The sequence below is a fragment of the Podarcis tiliguerta genome (genome assembly GCF_965153285.1).
Source record: "Podarcis tiliguerta genome assembly, chromosome: 8".
Taxonomy (NCBI): domain Eukaryota; kingdom Metazoa; phylum Chordata; class Lepidosauria; order Squamata; family Lacertidae; genus Podarcis; species Podarcis tiliguerta.
This window is the reverse complement of record NC_139541.1, coordinates 40,386,737-40,402,456: the sequence shown is the minus strand read 5'-3', so window position 1 is coordinate 40,402,456 and position 15,720 is coordinate 40,386,737. Positions and strand designations below refer to the sequence as shown.

At 49.2% G+C, this 15,720-nt stretch overlaps 1 protein-coding gene across 3 annotated transcripts; it reads right to left on the bottom strand.

The window, feature by feature from the left end:
* Nucleotides 1–1,723: 1,723 nt before the first annotated feature.
* On the bottom strand, nt 1,724–13,714 carry DEF8 (differentially expressed in FDCP 8 homolog). Of its 3 annotated transcripts, none has more exons than XM_083452342.1 (12): nt 13,498–13,714; nt 9,922–10,056; nt 8,868–8,968; nt 8,388–8,537; nt 7,480–7,621; nt 6,488–6,652; nt 5,123–5,250; nt 4,864–4,977; nt 4,585–4,665; nt 3,993–4,133; nt 2,772–2,881; nt 1,724–2,646 (listed from the first exon to the last, which is right to left on the bottom strand). In XM_083452342.1, exons 2-12 carry the CDS (start codon nt 10,043–10,045, stop codon nt 2,544–2,546), a joined length of 1,359 nt encoding a protein of 452 aa, XP_083308468.1. In that variant the 5' UTR covers nt 10,046–10,056; nt 13,498–13,714; the 3' UTR covers nt 1,724–2,543. The 3 variants fall into 3 exon arrangements, with proteins under 3 accessions (XP_083308468.1, XP_083308470.1, XP_083308469.1); XM_083452344.1 differs by lacking the exon at nt 13,498–13,714 and adding an exon at nt 13,119–13,171; XM_083452343.1 differs by lacking the exon at nt 4,864–4,977 and having other exon boundaries at nt 13,498–13,643.
* Between the last annotated feature and the right edge of the window lie 2,006 nt (nt 13,715–15,720).

The following is a 15,720-nucleotide window of genomic DNA, read 5'->3' as shown; positions in this document are numbered from 1 at the left end:
CGTGAAATGCAAATTACTTGTGGCATTTTACTGGGGTGAGGAGTACATCTCCCCACCCCAAACCTATTTTTGCAGATATGGATTCAGGTAGGTATCCGTGTTGGTCTGACGTAGTAGAAATATATATAAAAAATATTTTAAAATGTCCAGTAGCACCTTAGAGACCAACTAAATTTGTTCTTGGTATGAGCTTTCGTGTGCATGCACACTTCTTCAGATACCTGAAGATCTGAAGTGGCAACCTTTCTAATTATGACTACTCAGTATTCAGGGAAATTTACTCTGCAGCTATGCAGAGGCAGATTTTTTTCATTAATTCAAATGGTCCAGGGCCAGCCTTGAAACAGAAAATATCCAAGGCATAACGAGCATTCCCTAACCATCAGCCCTTGCTCAGGAATCCCTCTGCTTGGCTTCTCAGTCCAGTATGTCTTTCCATCTTCTTTTTCTGTATCAACTGGAGATACAGCAGCACCCACATTTTACCCTCACATTGTCAGCCAGAGATGGTACAACCCCCAGAATATGAGGGAGGTTGTGTCAAGAATGCTATGAACTAGGAATCCAGTACATAGGACTTTCTCAGAGATATATAGAATTAAGATCTTCTGCCTCGTGTTACAAAAGCTCTCACTGTTCACAATTCAGTGTACTTTAATACTATAGAATCTGCTAGCACAAGATGGTAGCAATGGCCACCAACCAAGATGGCTTTGAAAGCAGATTAGACAAATTGATGGAGAATAAGGCTACCAGTGGCTACCAACCATTATGCCTGGGGGCTAGCCCAATACTGGAAGTGCTCAGCCTCTGAACACCAGTTGCTGGGGAGCACAAGTAGGGAGAGTGCTCTTGTGCTTATTTCCTGCTTGTGGGCTTTCAAGAAGCATGGAGTTAGTTACTGTGAGAAACTATATGATAGTCTAGATAGCCATTTTGTCAGTTGAGAGCAGGATTCTTTGGTTCTTACCTGCCTGCTAAATCTCATATGTACCTCGTCCCTTCTGCCCTAGTATGCCCAATAGGTTGTTGTAGGGCAAGGAAAGCTTTTTTGGTAACACTGTGTTGTGGTATCAAGCCAAAGGGAGCAGGACTATTGTGGTACCTGCTTGGCTGAGCCTAGGATAATAGCAGCTTTGTGATGTTAAAATAACTCTCTGTTCAACCAGCTGATAGAAGTTGAAACCCATGTTTCCTCTTCCCACATCCCTCTACAATCCATCTGAACTTGCACATGCCTACTTACCAGCTATGGACTTACATTTATGAAACAACTATAACAGATCACTTGGAGCTTTCAGACCACTGAATAAAATCATGTTACAGTTAACACAATTTACAGGTTCAATTGCAAGTTACTGAGCTGCACACATACCAAAGATGAACCCGTTGTATTTGCAACTTCCTTGCACCTGAAGCTCCTTAGTTCAGATAGAGACAAAGGGGCTAAGGGCACCCCAAGAATGAAAAGCAGATAACTACCACATATGCATCACATTTTACAACATGGTCTCTGTTACTTGGACATGTGATCTCAAGTTAATTTATCTTAATAAGTAATAGCACTAGCTATCTGCCCTCACGTTATGTTTGGCCACAAACTGTCTTGAATATCTCCAGAGGATGCAACATTGAAGCCTTCCAGGAGAGGAAAAGAAAGGTAACATATTTGCAGAAGACAAGGTCTGTGCAGGCAGAACTTAAAATCATAGTAATGCAGCCAGAGTTTCACACGGCTTTATTTAAAGTGATTTTAGTGCTCGTGATAAATTACTGTGGTTGAAGTTCCCCACTCCAGTCTCTTCTCACTGGCTGTTGGGGCCTGTTCCAAGTTCATCATCCATCCAGTCCTTGTGTTGCCATCACCAAAAGCCATGGGGATGGTGAAGAAGAAAAGGGCATCTTCTCTTCTCTCCCACATACCCGATCTCCAGCACAGATACTTTATGCATCTAAGTTAGAGGGAATGAATTCTAGATATCATATCATCCCTAAGCCCACCTGCCTCGGATCATCTTCCATGCTGATGTATCACTGTCAAAACGGAAGCCACAGGGGCACTCTCAATGTCATGTGCCACCATAGAGCGGTGGCGTTAATAAGCAACAGCAGAGGAAAGCTGCTAGCAAATGTTTCGCATCACAGTCAGTCGGCCCTTTCTCCAATGTTTTTCAGCCTAGCAGGATCTGCCATGAATAAACCCTGGCCCAAAAGCTTGTCCTCCTCACACCCAAAACCCTGTGTCCTGTGAGGACAGTGCTCTCTTGAACCCAGTCTCATGATTTCAGGTAGGGAGAGTCTGCAACGTCTGATGTGCTGAGCAGTCTCAAAGGCTCTTCTAGTGAGAGAGAGTCTAGGACACTTGTCCTGCAGCATCATTTCCCGGAACCTTTAGAGAAGCAATTCCCAGCAGCACTCCTGTGAAGGTTCTCCTCCTTGCCAATCTGGGCTGATCTCCTCCCAGGCAAGTACAGGTGAAACCCAGCATCCTGGGCTTGCCATGTTCCTTTGTGACATCTCCCTCCAGCCAAGGAAAGGCACCTCTAAGCCTGCAGCTCCACACTGGGGTCTCTGAGCAGCGACTGCTTTCTCAGATTTAGCCGAGCACACTTGGGACACGTTGTGGAGTTGTCATAATAACAGTCCCTGCAAAAGGAGACACAAAGGCTTGTCAGTTCATCTGGATGAGAGGCAGGAGCTACCTCTCACTGCCTGACTTGAACCCACACATTTAGCACTGGCGCAAGCCAGATCATAGCTCTGGGGCTCACCTGTGGAAGACAGCTGAGCAGTCCATGCACATGGAGGTGTGGCTGTCAAAGGGAAAGAGCACATCCCCCTCTTTGCAGAGCTCACACACAAAACCCTTTGCTTGGCACCGCTGTAAGAATGAGAAAGGAAGGCCAGTGAGTCAGTTTCAGCTTCTACTTCCACTGCCAGTGAACAGAGGTTGGGTGGAGTTGCTGGGCTCATAATGACACCATAGAGGTTTCCTGCTTGCTACTGGGTGCCTACAACACTAATACAACCACATGGGTGTGCTAATCTTGCAGAGGGGGAACTGCATTTTCCCCAACAGCAACATACTCTGGGGAAATGCCATGTACTATAAAGTGCTGCATTGAATGAAGAAGACATGGTGGGGGTAAAGATTTGTGTTTAAGATTAAGCAAATTATAAATATTCTTAAATAAATAAAAGTATAAGATTATACATGAAAGAAACAAGTTTTCCTTCCTCTTATAGACTACCTGTCAGTAATGTATTAGTGTAATGCCAAAGGTCAGTACAATGTCTCAGAATATTAGAACTTGGGATCATGTGATGAAATTGATTCAGGGCAGACAAAATATGGTCCACCATCATACAGCATATGCTGTAAGGAACTCCACTACCACAAGATGGGTGATGATGGCTATCAGTTTAGAGGGCTTTAAAGAGGGTTTAGACAAATTCACGGAGGTGGAAAACGGGCCTGTCAGTTGCTAAGAATCACAGTAACATAAGAACAGCTTTGCTGGATCAGACCAGAAGTGTAACTAGTCTAGCACCCCTTTTACTAGAAGCCAATCAGATGGCTCAAGGAAGCCCAGACAGGTCAGGAGCACAACACAGCACTCTCCAACTCTTGTTCCTCAGCAACATGCCTTCAGAGGCATGGTTCCTCTGATCCTGGAGATAGCATAGAGCCACCCTGACTAGTAGCTAGATGTGGCTTGAAGTGAAAGAGGACAGGGCTCCTTCACTGGGCATTTTAGGAGATGTATGTTGTCCTACATAACGCTAAAACTGCTGAGGGATGACCCTTTTTGCACCTGACCATCCTGCTACTGGCCACTGCTAGCTTTGTCCATGAATTTGCCCGATTCCCTTTTATCACTACTTCAATTGGTGGCCATTGCCATTATCCTGTAGCAGTAAATTTCAGAGTTTAATAATGCACAGTATAAAGCAATACCAGTACTTCTGAATGCCAATTGCTGAACCCTCACCTCACAATCCAGTTTGATGTGTTTGGCAAAGAGCGTGTGGGTCTCAGTAAGGGAGCAGCTGAGGCGCCCAGCATTGATGTCAATCAGGTCTTGCAGTGAGTACATGTCGTCGTTCTCCACAAAGTGTTGCCGATCCTGCAGCTGAAGGGAGAGCACGATTGCTTATTGTCCGCCACAACCGGATGAATTTGGGGCAGAGGGCAAGACAAAGCATGGAACTGCAAGTGGGGTATGAGTAAAGAACTCAAAGGCTCCTCTGTTTAATGGTTGTCCCCTGAATGCCTGCTGAAAACATCCCAGCCTCCCCAAGCATGTTTAGAGTTAACGTGGTTCAGTTTTGGTCATTTGTTCTGTATTTTAAGGCTTTACCATTTTTTTGAGATTTATCATATACCACTGATAAACATTTTTTGAAAGAGCAGGCCATTTAGAAATATGCTTATAAACAAATGAAATCCTCAAGCCACCTGGTTTTATGTGTAAGGGAGGCTAAGCACATAAACGCCCAACGTTTTGTAAGTGATCCCCTATACTGGGCTTAAAATGGACATAAGAGAAAACTGCAGCTGGCTGGTCCATCGCTCCTCCTGACCTGGAGCAAGAGCCGAGCCTCCATAGCTTCCTTGCAGGTGATGAAGTACGGTTTCATAAGGAGAATGTCCTGGCGCAGCTTCTGCAAAGGGAGAGGGAGAGAAAGACTCCCTTGAAACACTTGGCCAGGCAGTCTTTCCCCAGCAATGTGAACCTCTCTTTTGGGTGCTAGAATATCAGTACAGGACACATCTCATTCGAACCCCAAATACTTCCCCATGCACACATCAAGAAGAGGTTTCAGGCCAAGTGTACCCTCTCAGACTCCTCCTATGCTCACCCGGATCTCCACCAGCTCCTCAACATAGTTGAACAGAAGAGGGTTAATCTCACGCAGTTTGAGTACCGGCCGTGACACCATCAGGGCAAGGTAGCGCATGCTGCACCGAGATACCTGGAAATCACAGTCACCAATTAAGGATGGACAACAGTGGCAACAGCAATGGGGTTCCCCATCCCTGCTCTGTCCTCTTCTAATGCCACTCGCTACAACTTCTGACAACAGAAGGCCTTTGGTATTGGGAAACTTGAGCACAGACCTTGCGGGGTTCAAAGTCCCAGTTGTGGATGACCCTGGCAGGGATGACAGCTTGGTCGTTCCAGTGGCAGTTGCTACAGTAATAGAGGCCAGTGTAGTCACACTGCCGGGCCTCGCTTGGAACTCCCCCTGCAGCGGGACAGAGGGAAAAGGCACGTCAGTCGAGGTAAGCAGCACTATCTTCAAAACTCCCAAGAGGCTGGGCAGAACTCTGGCAACAGATGGCCAGCAAGGTTTAGAGCCACTAAAAGCAGTCCTGTCTACCCTGACTGGCAGCAATGCAGCTCACAGCTACAGGGCTTTCCAAGCTTTCTGCTGCTGGGATCCCTTGACTAGAGGTGCCTTGGCTCACAGCTGGGACTCCTGACATGCAAAGGATTCACTCTGTTCCTGAGCTGCACTTCCAGCCCACTAAATCCTGCCCCTTTGGAGTCCTTGTCCAAGCTGCAGAGCTCTGAGCAAAACGACTCAGCCATGCCTGCATGAACCAGCAAAAGGATAAGATTGCACCATTCATTTAAAAACAAAAACAATCCTGCATGAATGTGCACAGGTCGTACCACGGACTTACAGTTCACTGTAAAAGTTTTCTAGGCGAGAAGGCCAGGGAGGGCAACAAGCAGTTGCCACTAAAATGCATAACAAATCTCAACTGGAGAATTCACCAACTTACAAAATAATTATGGGAAAACGTGGGTCAGATTGACCACCATTTACTGTTTGACAACAACTACCCTCTGTCTCAGCATCAGATGGCAAAGCTGGCTGAGTCTCATGGGGGTTTTAGTCCAAGGCTGGTTTAAGTCCTCACAGCTAGTACCTGGAGAGGTTCCAGAAGTGGGGTGGCAGGTATCTGACCATGACTCATGACCATGACTCGGTCCATGTGGGCATATGGAAGGGGCAGAGAAGGCACCCTACAGGCTCCAGAAGGTTTGGTCAGAGCTGGGGCACTGGATCTGGCCAGCAAACCAGACCCTTTATATACCCTGCTCTCTCATGGCAAAGTTTGAAAGGGTGGGCAAGGCCACTCACCCATCAACCATCCAGCATAACAATGATGTCAGGTGGCCCTTTTTGCCTGCATGGCCAAGCAGCTGATCATTGGAGTTTGCACAGTAATGCACATGGAGTTATGCAAAGCCCAACAATCAGCTGCTTGTGGGCAGCTCCAAAATACCATGCAGAGGGCTTTGCAGGTGCTGCTGGCCAGCTGTTTGGCCCACAAAACCCCTCTGGCCCAGCCACATCTTTACCTGCCCCACACCTGACATCAAGTGTCCGACAGGTGGGCATAGCTGGGCCAAATTAAGCCTGGTGATCCAGGGGTTCCCCCTTCCCCTGCCAGTCCCACCCCGACACTTACTGAGCGAGATGGGCACCCGGCACTCAGCACAGCGGTAGTCCTGGCTGTCCAGCCCTGTCTCTGGGCAGATGCTGAGCTCATACTCAGCCTGGTGGCTGACCTTGGAGCGGACACATGGCTTGGTGATGAGGTTCAGGCACTTGCTATGGCAGCGATAGGAACAACCTGGGGAGGAAAAAGAGGAAAGCATGAGGAAGCCACAGGGCCCCAACAGCAGCACTCCTCCCCCCGTATCTCCTCTCTAAAGGTCTCTCCAGGGATACCTCACAACAGAACCTCAAGCTAATTCATAGAGGGCTTGAAAACTCTTAAGTTGTGTGCCAGGGAGTTCCACAGGACATAAAAAGACAGTACTGCATAAAAAGAGACAATACCCATGGCAGGTAGAATAAGATTTAGGCCCTACAGGATCTTCCCCACTTAGCCTAGGAAGAACTCACAGTGCTTTTGCTTCCTGATCGGCAGAACAATGAGGAGGCCAACAGGAATGAGCAGGGAGAGTAATATTTGTGCCCTCCTAAAAGGATGAGGCCAGAACACTCGTTGTAGGTATTTTTTCATTGCACTGCAGAATCCAGGCCATGCTGCATCCAGAGTAAGACTTTATTTCAAGCATCTGTGTTTGAATTTCTATCCAATTCATGCAGACAACTTTCTTCTGGCAACAGAGCCTCAAAGCAGGTAGCCTTCCAGGTATTGCTGGACTATCAGCCCTGGTCAGCATGGCCAATGATCAGGCATGATGGGAGCTGTAGTTTAGCAATATCTGGGAGGGCCACAGGTTACACACTTGATCCTTTTCAGCCGTGTCCTCCCCTGCCCTATATCTGGGTGTGGCTTGGGGGAAATGGCCTCATAGGACCCTGCCCCCTGCCACTAGGCCAGAGGTTCCCCACCGCTGCTCTGGAAGGAGGAACAGCAATTGATCTCCGATTGGAGCTCCTCCTACTCCTGGTCCCCAGGGGAGGGGATGTGGGTGTGTGGCTTCTCACCTGTGCATGTATACCAGGTCTGGAGGAGTCCCCAGATGATGGTGCTGCACTTGTCACAGGTCTGCTTCACGCTCTTGCTCTTCTCCTTGTAGAAGCGATGCTCCAGAATCACCCGGATGTTGGGTTCATCCTCACTGGGATCCTGCAATAGGGAAAGGCAGGCCACATAGGGATGTTCAATCATGGCCCCCAACAAGGGCCTTGTGATTTTATCCCCCCTCTCTCCCCACTTCTGGAAGTCCAAGCCATGCTGTGCCCTTCCCCACTGCCCAAAGGGCTGCAAAACAACTACAAAAAAGGAGAATTATTTAAAGCAATTGTGGGGTGGGGAGCCAGTGGCCATTTAAGCATTGCTGAACTCCAGCTCCCACCACCCTTGCGCTTTGGCCATATCAGATGATAGGGCTGATCAGAGTTGGAATCCAACAATAACAGCTGGATTACCCCCATAGGTGTTCCACCCCTGGGCTCACCCTGTAGATAGCAATAAAGATATCTTTAAAACAGCTAGATCTTAAACAGAAAGCCAGCATGGTGTAGTGGCTAAGTTGAGATTTGCTGCGGCTCAGCCTTGCTGGGGGCTATGCCCTCTGATCTAGAAGCCCAGAGATGCAGGGTGGGGGATTGTCTCATCTCATACTGAGGCTTTTGAGCAACATGGCTGAGCAGAGATTCAGCTGGTGCATCTAAGGTCTACAGCAATCTTGCATCCAGTCCAGCACGCTGGCTCTCATGATCATACGATGCACCTGCAATTTTGCCACCCACTACAAATTTTGCACCTTGAACTAAAGCAAGAAAGAAGTCTTGGATTTGTCACTCCTCTGGCAGAAAGAAGACGCCAGAGCTCTATCCCTCAAGCCCATCCTATGGTGAGGACATGCCCCTCTACAAGCCTGTCTGTGCACCTTCAGCTCCTGGAGTTTGAGCCGCAGATGGATGAGCCGCACTACGGCATCCTTTTGCTTCTCCGAGTTATCAGGGAGCTCCAAAATCCTCTGCTTGCACTCTTCAATTGCCTGCCGCAGCTGCTCGACATCAGAGGCCAGGAACAAGCCCTGCAAAGGAAGAGCAGATCACCAAGGGACTGTCAGTTTAGAGGCAGAGGGACAACCTTGACTGCCCGCCCCCATAGCAAAGCGGTCTAGGCAGGCCATATCCTTGTGGCCCCAATGATCTGGTGGAGCCAGAGAGGTGGCCTGCTTTGCAAGGCCGGGAATGGTGGGCTGGCTGCTTAATGTTTGGTGTTAAGGGTGGGGATTTTGGATTGGCGTCAAGGATTTTAAGTGCTGCTTTTCTACAGATATGTAAAAGTCTTTAGGTACAATTGGGGGGGGGGGCAGCAAGCCCAAGGCCAGAATGCAGAAGCATCCCTCCTTCCTCCTCACCACTGGGCGCGAGAAGTGATCCTCTGCCAGACCCAAGTCCATGGTGCGCTCTGAACACTGGAACTCAGCCTCCTCCTGGGGGGACAAGCCCAGCCTCAAGCCTACAAGGAGCAAAGAGAAGCAAAAGTGTCAGGAGGGAAGAGAATTGCAACATTCCCTCCCTCCCTCTCACACACAAACACCGGCTTGCCTGGGTCTCCTTCCTCACAATAAGAAGCCACCCAAAGCTGTGTAAGGGAAACTCTGTGTCCAGTTTCTTGAAAGAATGTATGAGGAGCTGCTACGCACAGCCATGTCTCTAGCCATGGTGACTATGCTCTGCCTCCACAGACAGAGGCAGCAATGCTTCTGAATACCAGTTGCTGAAAACCACTGGTGTGTGGGTGTGGGTGTGTTGCTCTTGTACACAGATCCTGCTTGCATCTGGTTGGCCTCGTGAGAACAGGATGCTGGACTAGATGAGCCACTGGCCTGACTCAGCAGGTTCTTCTTATGTAGGGATCAGAACTACCTGCCTAGGTCCAAATCTGTTCTTGCCCCCTGCCTTTCCTCCAGCTCCTCTTTTTCTGTGGCTAGGAGGTCCATGTCAGAAAGGGGTCACCTCATTTCTCCACCAAGGGAAGGAAGTAGCTTTCATAGAAGTTATCTGGAGGGTGAACCATGTCCCCTCCTACTCATTGAATTTGAAACGCCACAGTCTCCCATCTTCCTTCATGCCCACGAGACCAAAAGGAGTCTTGGTGACTGTGGTGTTGATTCTGAGGTTATACAGGGCTTCACTTGAACTATATATATGAAAAGTACCAGATATTTACATGCCAAAGGGCTTTAGGTACAATTCTCGGTACCTGCATTTCAAAGGATTGTAGGAAGCAGGAGCAGACAAGGCCAGAGACTTTGGACAGCATCTGTAAGCCTGAGCAGATGGCACGGGCCCAAAAGACGCTCTGCACATACACAGATGCCCCCTCTACTTAAGTGGGTCTAACGTCAAGCTTCAATATTATGCCCTTATGAACCCTACCCAAGGGGAGAACTCAGCTGCCTTACTCACCTTTCTGCTGAAACTCCTCTCCAGTCTCCCCAGTCTTCTGGTCATGCTGGCTTTGCAGCGGGGCCTTGTTGAACGGGTTGAGGTGGCCCTGCCGGAAACGAGCCAGCTTCTCGTCATATTCCATAGCAGTCCGACCTGCCAAAGCCACACACAGAAGCCAAGGTGAGGGGCTAGAGGTGTCACACGTTAGGACTAGGCAGACCCCACTCCTGGTGCAGACAAGTTGGCTTGTCTGCTCCTCATAAGGGCCCAGACCAGCCAGAAGCCACTCAGGATGGTGTCTCCCATATGGCTCCTGCCTTCATAGGCACCTTCTCAGGCTTGTTTGTCCCCCAGATGGTAGTAAAGCCAGTTCTGCAGCCTTTGATGGCTACACAATAACTGTGCAGAGTCATGCAGGCATCCAGCCGGGCAGCTCCTGTGCATCAGTCAGGTGTCATCCCTTCCTGCACAATGATGTCACTGCCAGTTCCTTCCAGGAATCCCCAAGAACTCCAGTGGACAGCACAGCTAGGCAAACTTTGGCCACTTGGAGTCTATATCAAACTTCCCCAACCTGGTGCCCTTCAGACATTTGTGGTCATATTTGCTACCACTCTTACTCACAGTAGGCCCCTCAAAGTTAATGGACATGACCACCAATTATAATGGGTGTACTCTGAGTAGGACTTAGTTGAATACAATCCTTTGTGCTGTGCTGGCAGGGACTGATGGTAGTTGTAATCCAAAACACCCAGAGGCCACCAGGTTGAGGAACAGGGTCTAAAATTAGCAGGGCACCAGGCGCATTTTGCACCTAAAGATTCCCCATTTGCAAGCACCTCAAAAAGTCTGGGTGCCATTTTTTGTGCCTGGCTGATACTCAAGGATTACAGAAATGCATGTGCTTTGAAGCCTGGAAGTATATGTTAAGGATAGACAATATGTTAAGGAGTTTAACAATAAAGGGTAGAATATTTTGAAAACTGAAGTACGGTACCAATATTTTTATTGTAAACCCCAAATTAAACATATATTAACAATTTCTGCTAAAATGTTATATTAACAATGTGTCACTTATGAGAATTGCATATTTGTTCATGCTTATCAAAATAATAAATTAAAAGTGCCCACAACCCAGGAGCTATTTGGCTCCTAAGTTTTCTATCCCAGTTTCTAACACTGTTGACGAAGAGTAGTTCACATGGCCAAGACCACCCCTGATGCATACAACCACACTTGCTTGAGAGACTACTTTTTATATGTAACCATGCTTAGCCTTCCTCTTTGGGAATTGGAGCCTCCAACAATGGAGTTGTCCATAACATCACATGACCACTGATGGTTATCTAGGGACCCTCAGAGAAGGGCTAGTAAGAAAGCCAGCTAAATGAATCTGAAACCAGCATGACATCAATCAGCCTTGTCTCATTGTCCCTTGATGGCAAGGAATCAGTTGGTGGGGTGACAACCACACAAAAATTATTATCATTATTAGGATAACTATTATCAAAGAAATACAGATTTCCAAGCATGTTATTGTACAAATCTCTTTTTACCATTCTGTTCCAACTTCCCTACTGAGATTTAAGTGCATATATGAGAACCTTCCATTAGCTGCTCTTCCCTTCTGTCTCGTGCTCTAAGGAGCCTTTAAAATGACATCATCTTCACTTTGTTGGGCTATTAGCACCTTCCCTTTACTAACCACAGGAAACAACGCAAATAGAATCCAAGAAGCCTTTTTTTCATCATGAAGACATTGATAATTGAGCTCTAAGGTTGTCCACATCAGTTTAGAAAAGTGATGTTTGCTTTGTTCTAAGGCATTTTTTTAAAAAGAAAAACCTCCTGCTTCCAGCTGAGTTTTATTCTGCTGGTTGTTTGTGTTGTTTTTTTAGGTGCTGCTGTTTTAGTTTTTTAGGTGTATAGAATTTAACATTTACAACCTCAGGGTTGTATAATTTTGTGCCTTTAATATGATGTGAACAGCCTGAAAGGCAATCTACAAATAGCAAAATAAACAAAATAAAATATAAGCAGCAGGAAAAAAAAAATCTGGCTGACTTTAAAATCTTTTTCTTTTTGAAAAATGAGTAAACCTGATGAAATACCTCAATTTGTGCTACATATAACATTACACTTTGAAGAACACATTAAACCAGCCTTCATCAACTTGGTGCCCACCAACAGCAGCAACAGCAGTGCTCACTGAGCCTAATGAAAGTTGTAGTGCAAAGCACCTGGTATGGCACTGTTGGTTGCACGCTTATAGGAATATACAAAGGAGTAAGACCATTGGTACATCTGGCTCAGTACTGTCTACACTGACTGGCAGCTGCTATTCAAGGGCTGAGATTAAGGAGCCTTTTGCAGCCCTTCCTAGATATACCATCAGGGATTGGACCTGGGGTCTTCTGCATGCAAAGCAGATGCTCTAACCACTGAGCAATGACCTTTCCTGCCAAAGCAACTGGTGGGCTCATGTCTTAGCCTACTTTTCTGTAGATAATCAGATGGCAAGGCCAGTGTACCAGCAAACCCATTACCATAGCTAGAAAGCATCCTTTGTCCCACATTCTGCACCTACCGATCACATGAGGCTGTTAGTGTCCAAGGTGCTCACCACATGCACACATGTATGCTTGGTGCAGCAGCAAAAGCTGGCACAGAGGGTATTTCCAGGCACCCAAAGCAGCATGAAAGAACAGATGCAGAAGGCAGAGAGGCAACTGAGGAAGTGCCCGGGACTGAGTGTCTTGGCGTTGCTGGTGGGCTGTGAGAATCAGGGGAGCAGAAATGGGGACCTGCAGAGCCAAGAGAGGAGCCCCAAAGGCAACCCCCTACTGCCCCTTGGGAGTGTATCTGGATATTAAACCACACTTCCAAGGCAGGGAGAATGAGGTTTCTCAACCCTAAATGGCCTTCCACGTCCTTTCTCTTTCGTGTGGCGTACGTTTTGAAACGGGTTTTCACAGGCTTTTCTTTCAGATCCGTGCTTTTTTGGAAGAGGCTGCGAGAGGCCTCGGGCGGGTGAAAACAACAAAAACAAACGCAGAGATCCCTGGGAGCGGATCCCTAGATCAGAAGGGGCCCATAACTGAGTTAATATTATTATTATTGGGGGGGGAGGCGCGAAGGGCGGTCCCAGAGGGAAGTCACGACCAGGAGCAAAGCCAGAGGGCTTCAGCAAGTGAGCCAGGCTGCACGCTCAAGACCTGCTGTGTCCCACCGGGCGGCGGAGTCTCTTGCCGGGTCGAAGGAGGGAAGAGGGTCCTGCGTGGGGAGCAGAAGAGCCAAATCTCGAGGCGCGGGAGGGGGAGGGGAAGGAGGTGCAGGGCTTTTTTCTCCCACTTTCGAGGGTGGGGGTGGGGAGCCGCGTCCTCAAGCAACCCCGAGCCGCTTCCTACCCCGCCTCAATCGACCTGAAAGGTTGGCAGCCGGGGAAACCGAGGCTCCCTGGAGATCCGAGGCGGCGGCGAGGGGCGCAGCGAGAGAGGGGAGCGCCTAACACCCCCCCCCACGCCGCGACCCCAGGGACCCCCTTTCCCGAGGGTGAGAAGCCCGGAAGAGCCCCCTGCGCTCCGCGGCCCTTACCTGCGCGCCCATGGGGGTGGGTGGGGGGGATGCGGCCTGGCCCGGCCCGGCTGCCCGCGCCTCTGCCCGGCCCGGACGCGCCGTTTCTTCGGCTCGCTACATGGCAACTCGGCGGGGCGCCCCCAGCCAAGCCTTGGCCAGCGACGAGCGCCGCCTAAACAGGCCCGCGCGGACCGGCTCGCTGCTGCCCCCGCGCGGCCTGGAGAAGCCGCGGCGCGGCGGCGCCTCCAAGGCCCGGGAGGGGGCGCCGCTGCAGAAAGGCCTGCGGGTCCCTTTGCAGGGCCCGAGACAAGCCCTTGCAAATTGAAAAGGAGATACGCTTCCTAGAGGATAGGGGGTTCGGCAACCTGGCTCGGAGCAGCCCGCTTCCCTGCAGTGCAGACCGCGCAAGCCCCGAGCAAAGACAGCTGTCAGTCCTCCCTCAAACAAGACCTTGACTACGGACAATCTTTGACTAATGTAAAAACACCAGGGCAGAAGTACTGGGAGCCCTTTTCCGCGGCCACCGCCCCATTTCATTTAATTGATTTGCACTAAGGGATCCTTTCGGGCTTTTCTTGCGAGGTCCTGAAAAAAGGGAGTGAATAAAAGTTCTAGATGTGTAGGGAGTCTGTGTCTGTCTCGCAAAAGAGGCCCGAGAGAGCCCTTCCTAAGGCTATGCAAGGACAAGGAGAGAGGAGGATGGGATGGTCTTTGTGGCTGGAGCATGACCCACCGGCAAACCCCAAAGGTGGTCCACGCCAGGCACGGCTCACAAAAGGCGGGGTGCAAATGCCAAGAAACAAGTCGAGGCTCCTGAAAGGTCCTGGTGCTTCTTGCGACCGGTAAAGGGCAGGGAACATGTCACTCTCTCTGCTCAAAAGTCAGCCTACCAGGCTGTCGTTACATTGGTGAACAGCTTACATAGCTGTGGGGCACCTGTGGTTACGTCAGATATCTTTTATGGCTTTGAGAAAGGGTTTCTCATTTTGCTTTCTTCTGTTTCTATTCATGTTAAGTAGTAAGATTTCACTAGATAAGCCCATCCTGTTGCAGTGCATTTATAATACACAAATTATATATGTATAGAAAAATAACCTAAAGTGGTAGGTAGAAAGTTCGCCTTTACATTTCGAGTTGGGGCTAAAACCTCCATGCATGAGGAAGGTAACAGGTTCAATCCCTGGTGTCTCCAGGTATGGGAGAGAGATTCCTGCCTGAAATCCCAGAGAGCTGTCAATCAGTGTGAGCAATACTGAGCTAGATGGATCAATGGCCTGACTCGGTATATGGTGGCTTCTTGTGTTCCCAGGGGAAGTGTCATAAACTTAGTGGTAGAGCATATGTTTTGCAGGCAGGCAGCCTGTGCTAGGCCCGGGGGTAAGCCGAGTAACATGGTCCAGGTCTGGTCCCAAATCCAAGGGTTCCGCGAGGAGTCAGTCCGACAGGGCCAAGGAGGGACACGAGGCAGGAAACCAGGCAAGGCACAGGATTACAGGCAGGTTCTGGCAAACAGCAACGTTGCTCCCTCAACCTGGGGCGGGGTCCAGCAGCCTTTTATCTCTGTTGGGGTCCTGATCCCCCAGTGACTCACCTCCCTGTCTCACCCGAAGGTGAGCACTCCTCCTGTGAGTACTTAGGTCTCTCCTTCTCTCAGACCTCAGCCTCTGCAGCTCTGGAGATGTCGGTGGGTTACTAGACCCAGAGGTTGCCTCAGCCTCTCCTGACCCAATTGGTAGTGGAGCAGCTGTAAGTGATTGCCCAGCTGAAGGCAATGAGGTAATCCCAGCATCTGGAGCCAGGGCAGGCTCAGGCCCCTGACTCGGCCCAGCTGGTGCTTGTTGCAGGGGAACCTGTGCAGACTGGGGCTCTTCAGAATCAGGCCCCAGACTTGGTTCAGATGCCACCTGAGGCAAAGGATCCAATGTGGACTGAGACTCCTCTGGCTCCGAGTTACAGGCCATCACATAGCCTGATGTTCAATCAGCAGCATCTTTGTGTCTGGCAGGAAATAAACCCCTTGCGTCTGAAAACCTTGGGAGCCGTAGTCTACAGTGCTGAGCGAGATGGCAGAATGACTCAGAATAAGGCACCTTCCTGAGAATGCCAGCGTGGCGGGTTAAAGAGTGCAGAATACACCATTGGACCTCAGCAATGTTGAGTGGGTCCCAGGAGGCATCTTTGATATGGTGCTGCTGAGGGCCATCCTGCAGGACACTGCTCAGAAGGAACTTCCAGAAAGAC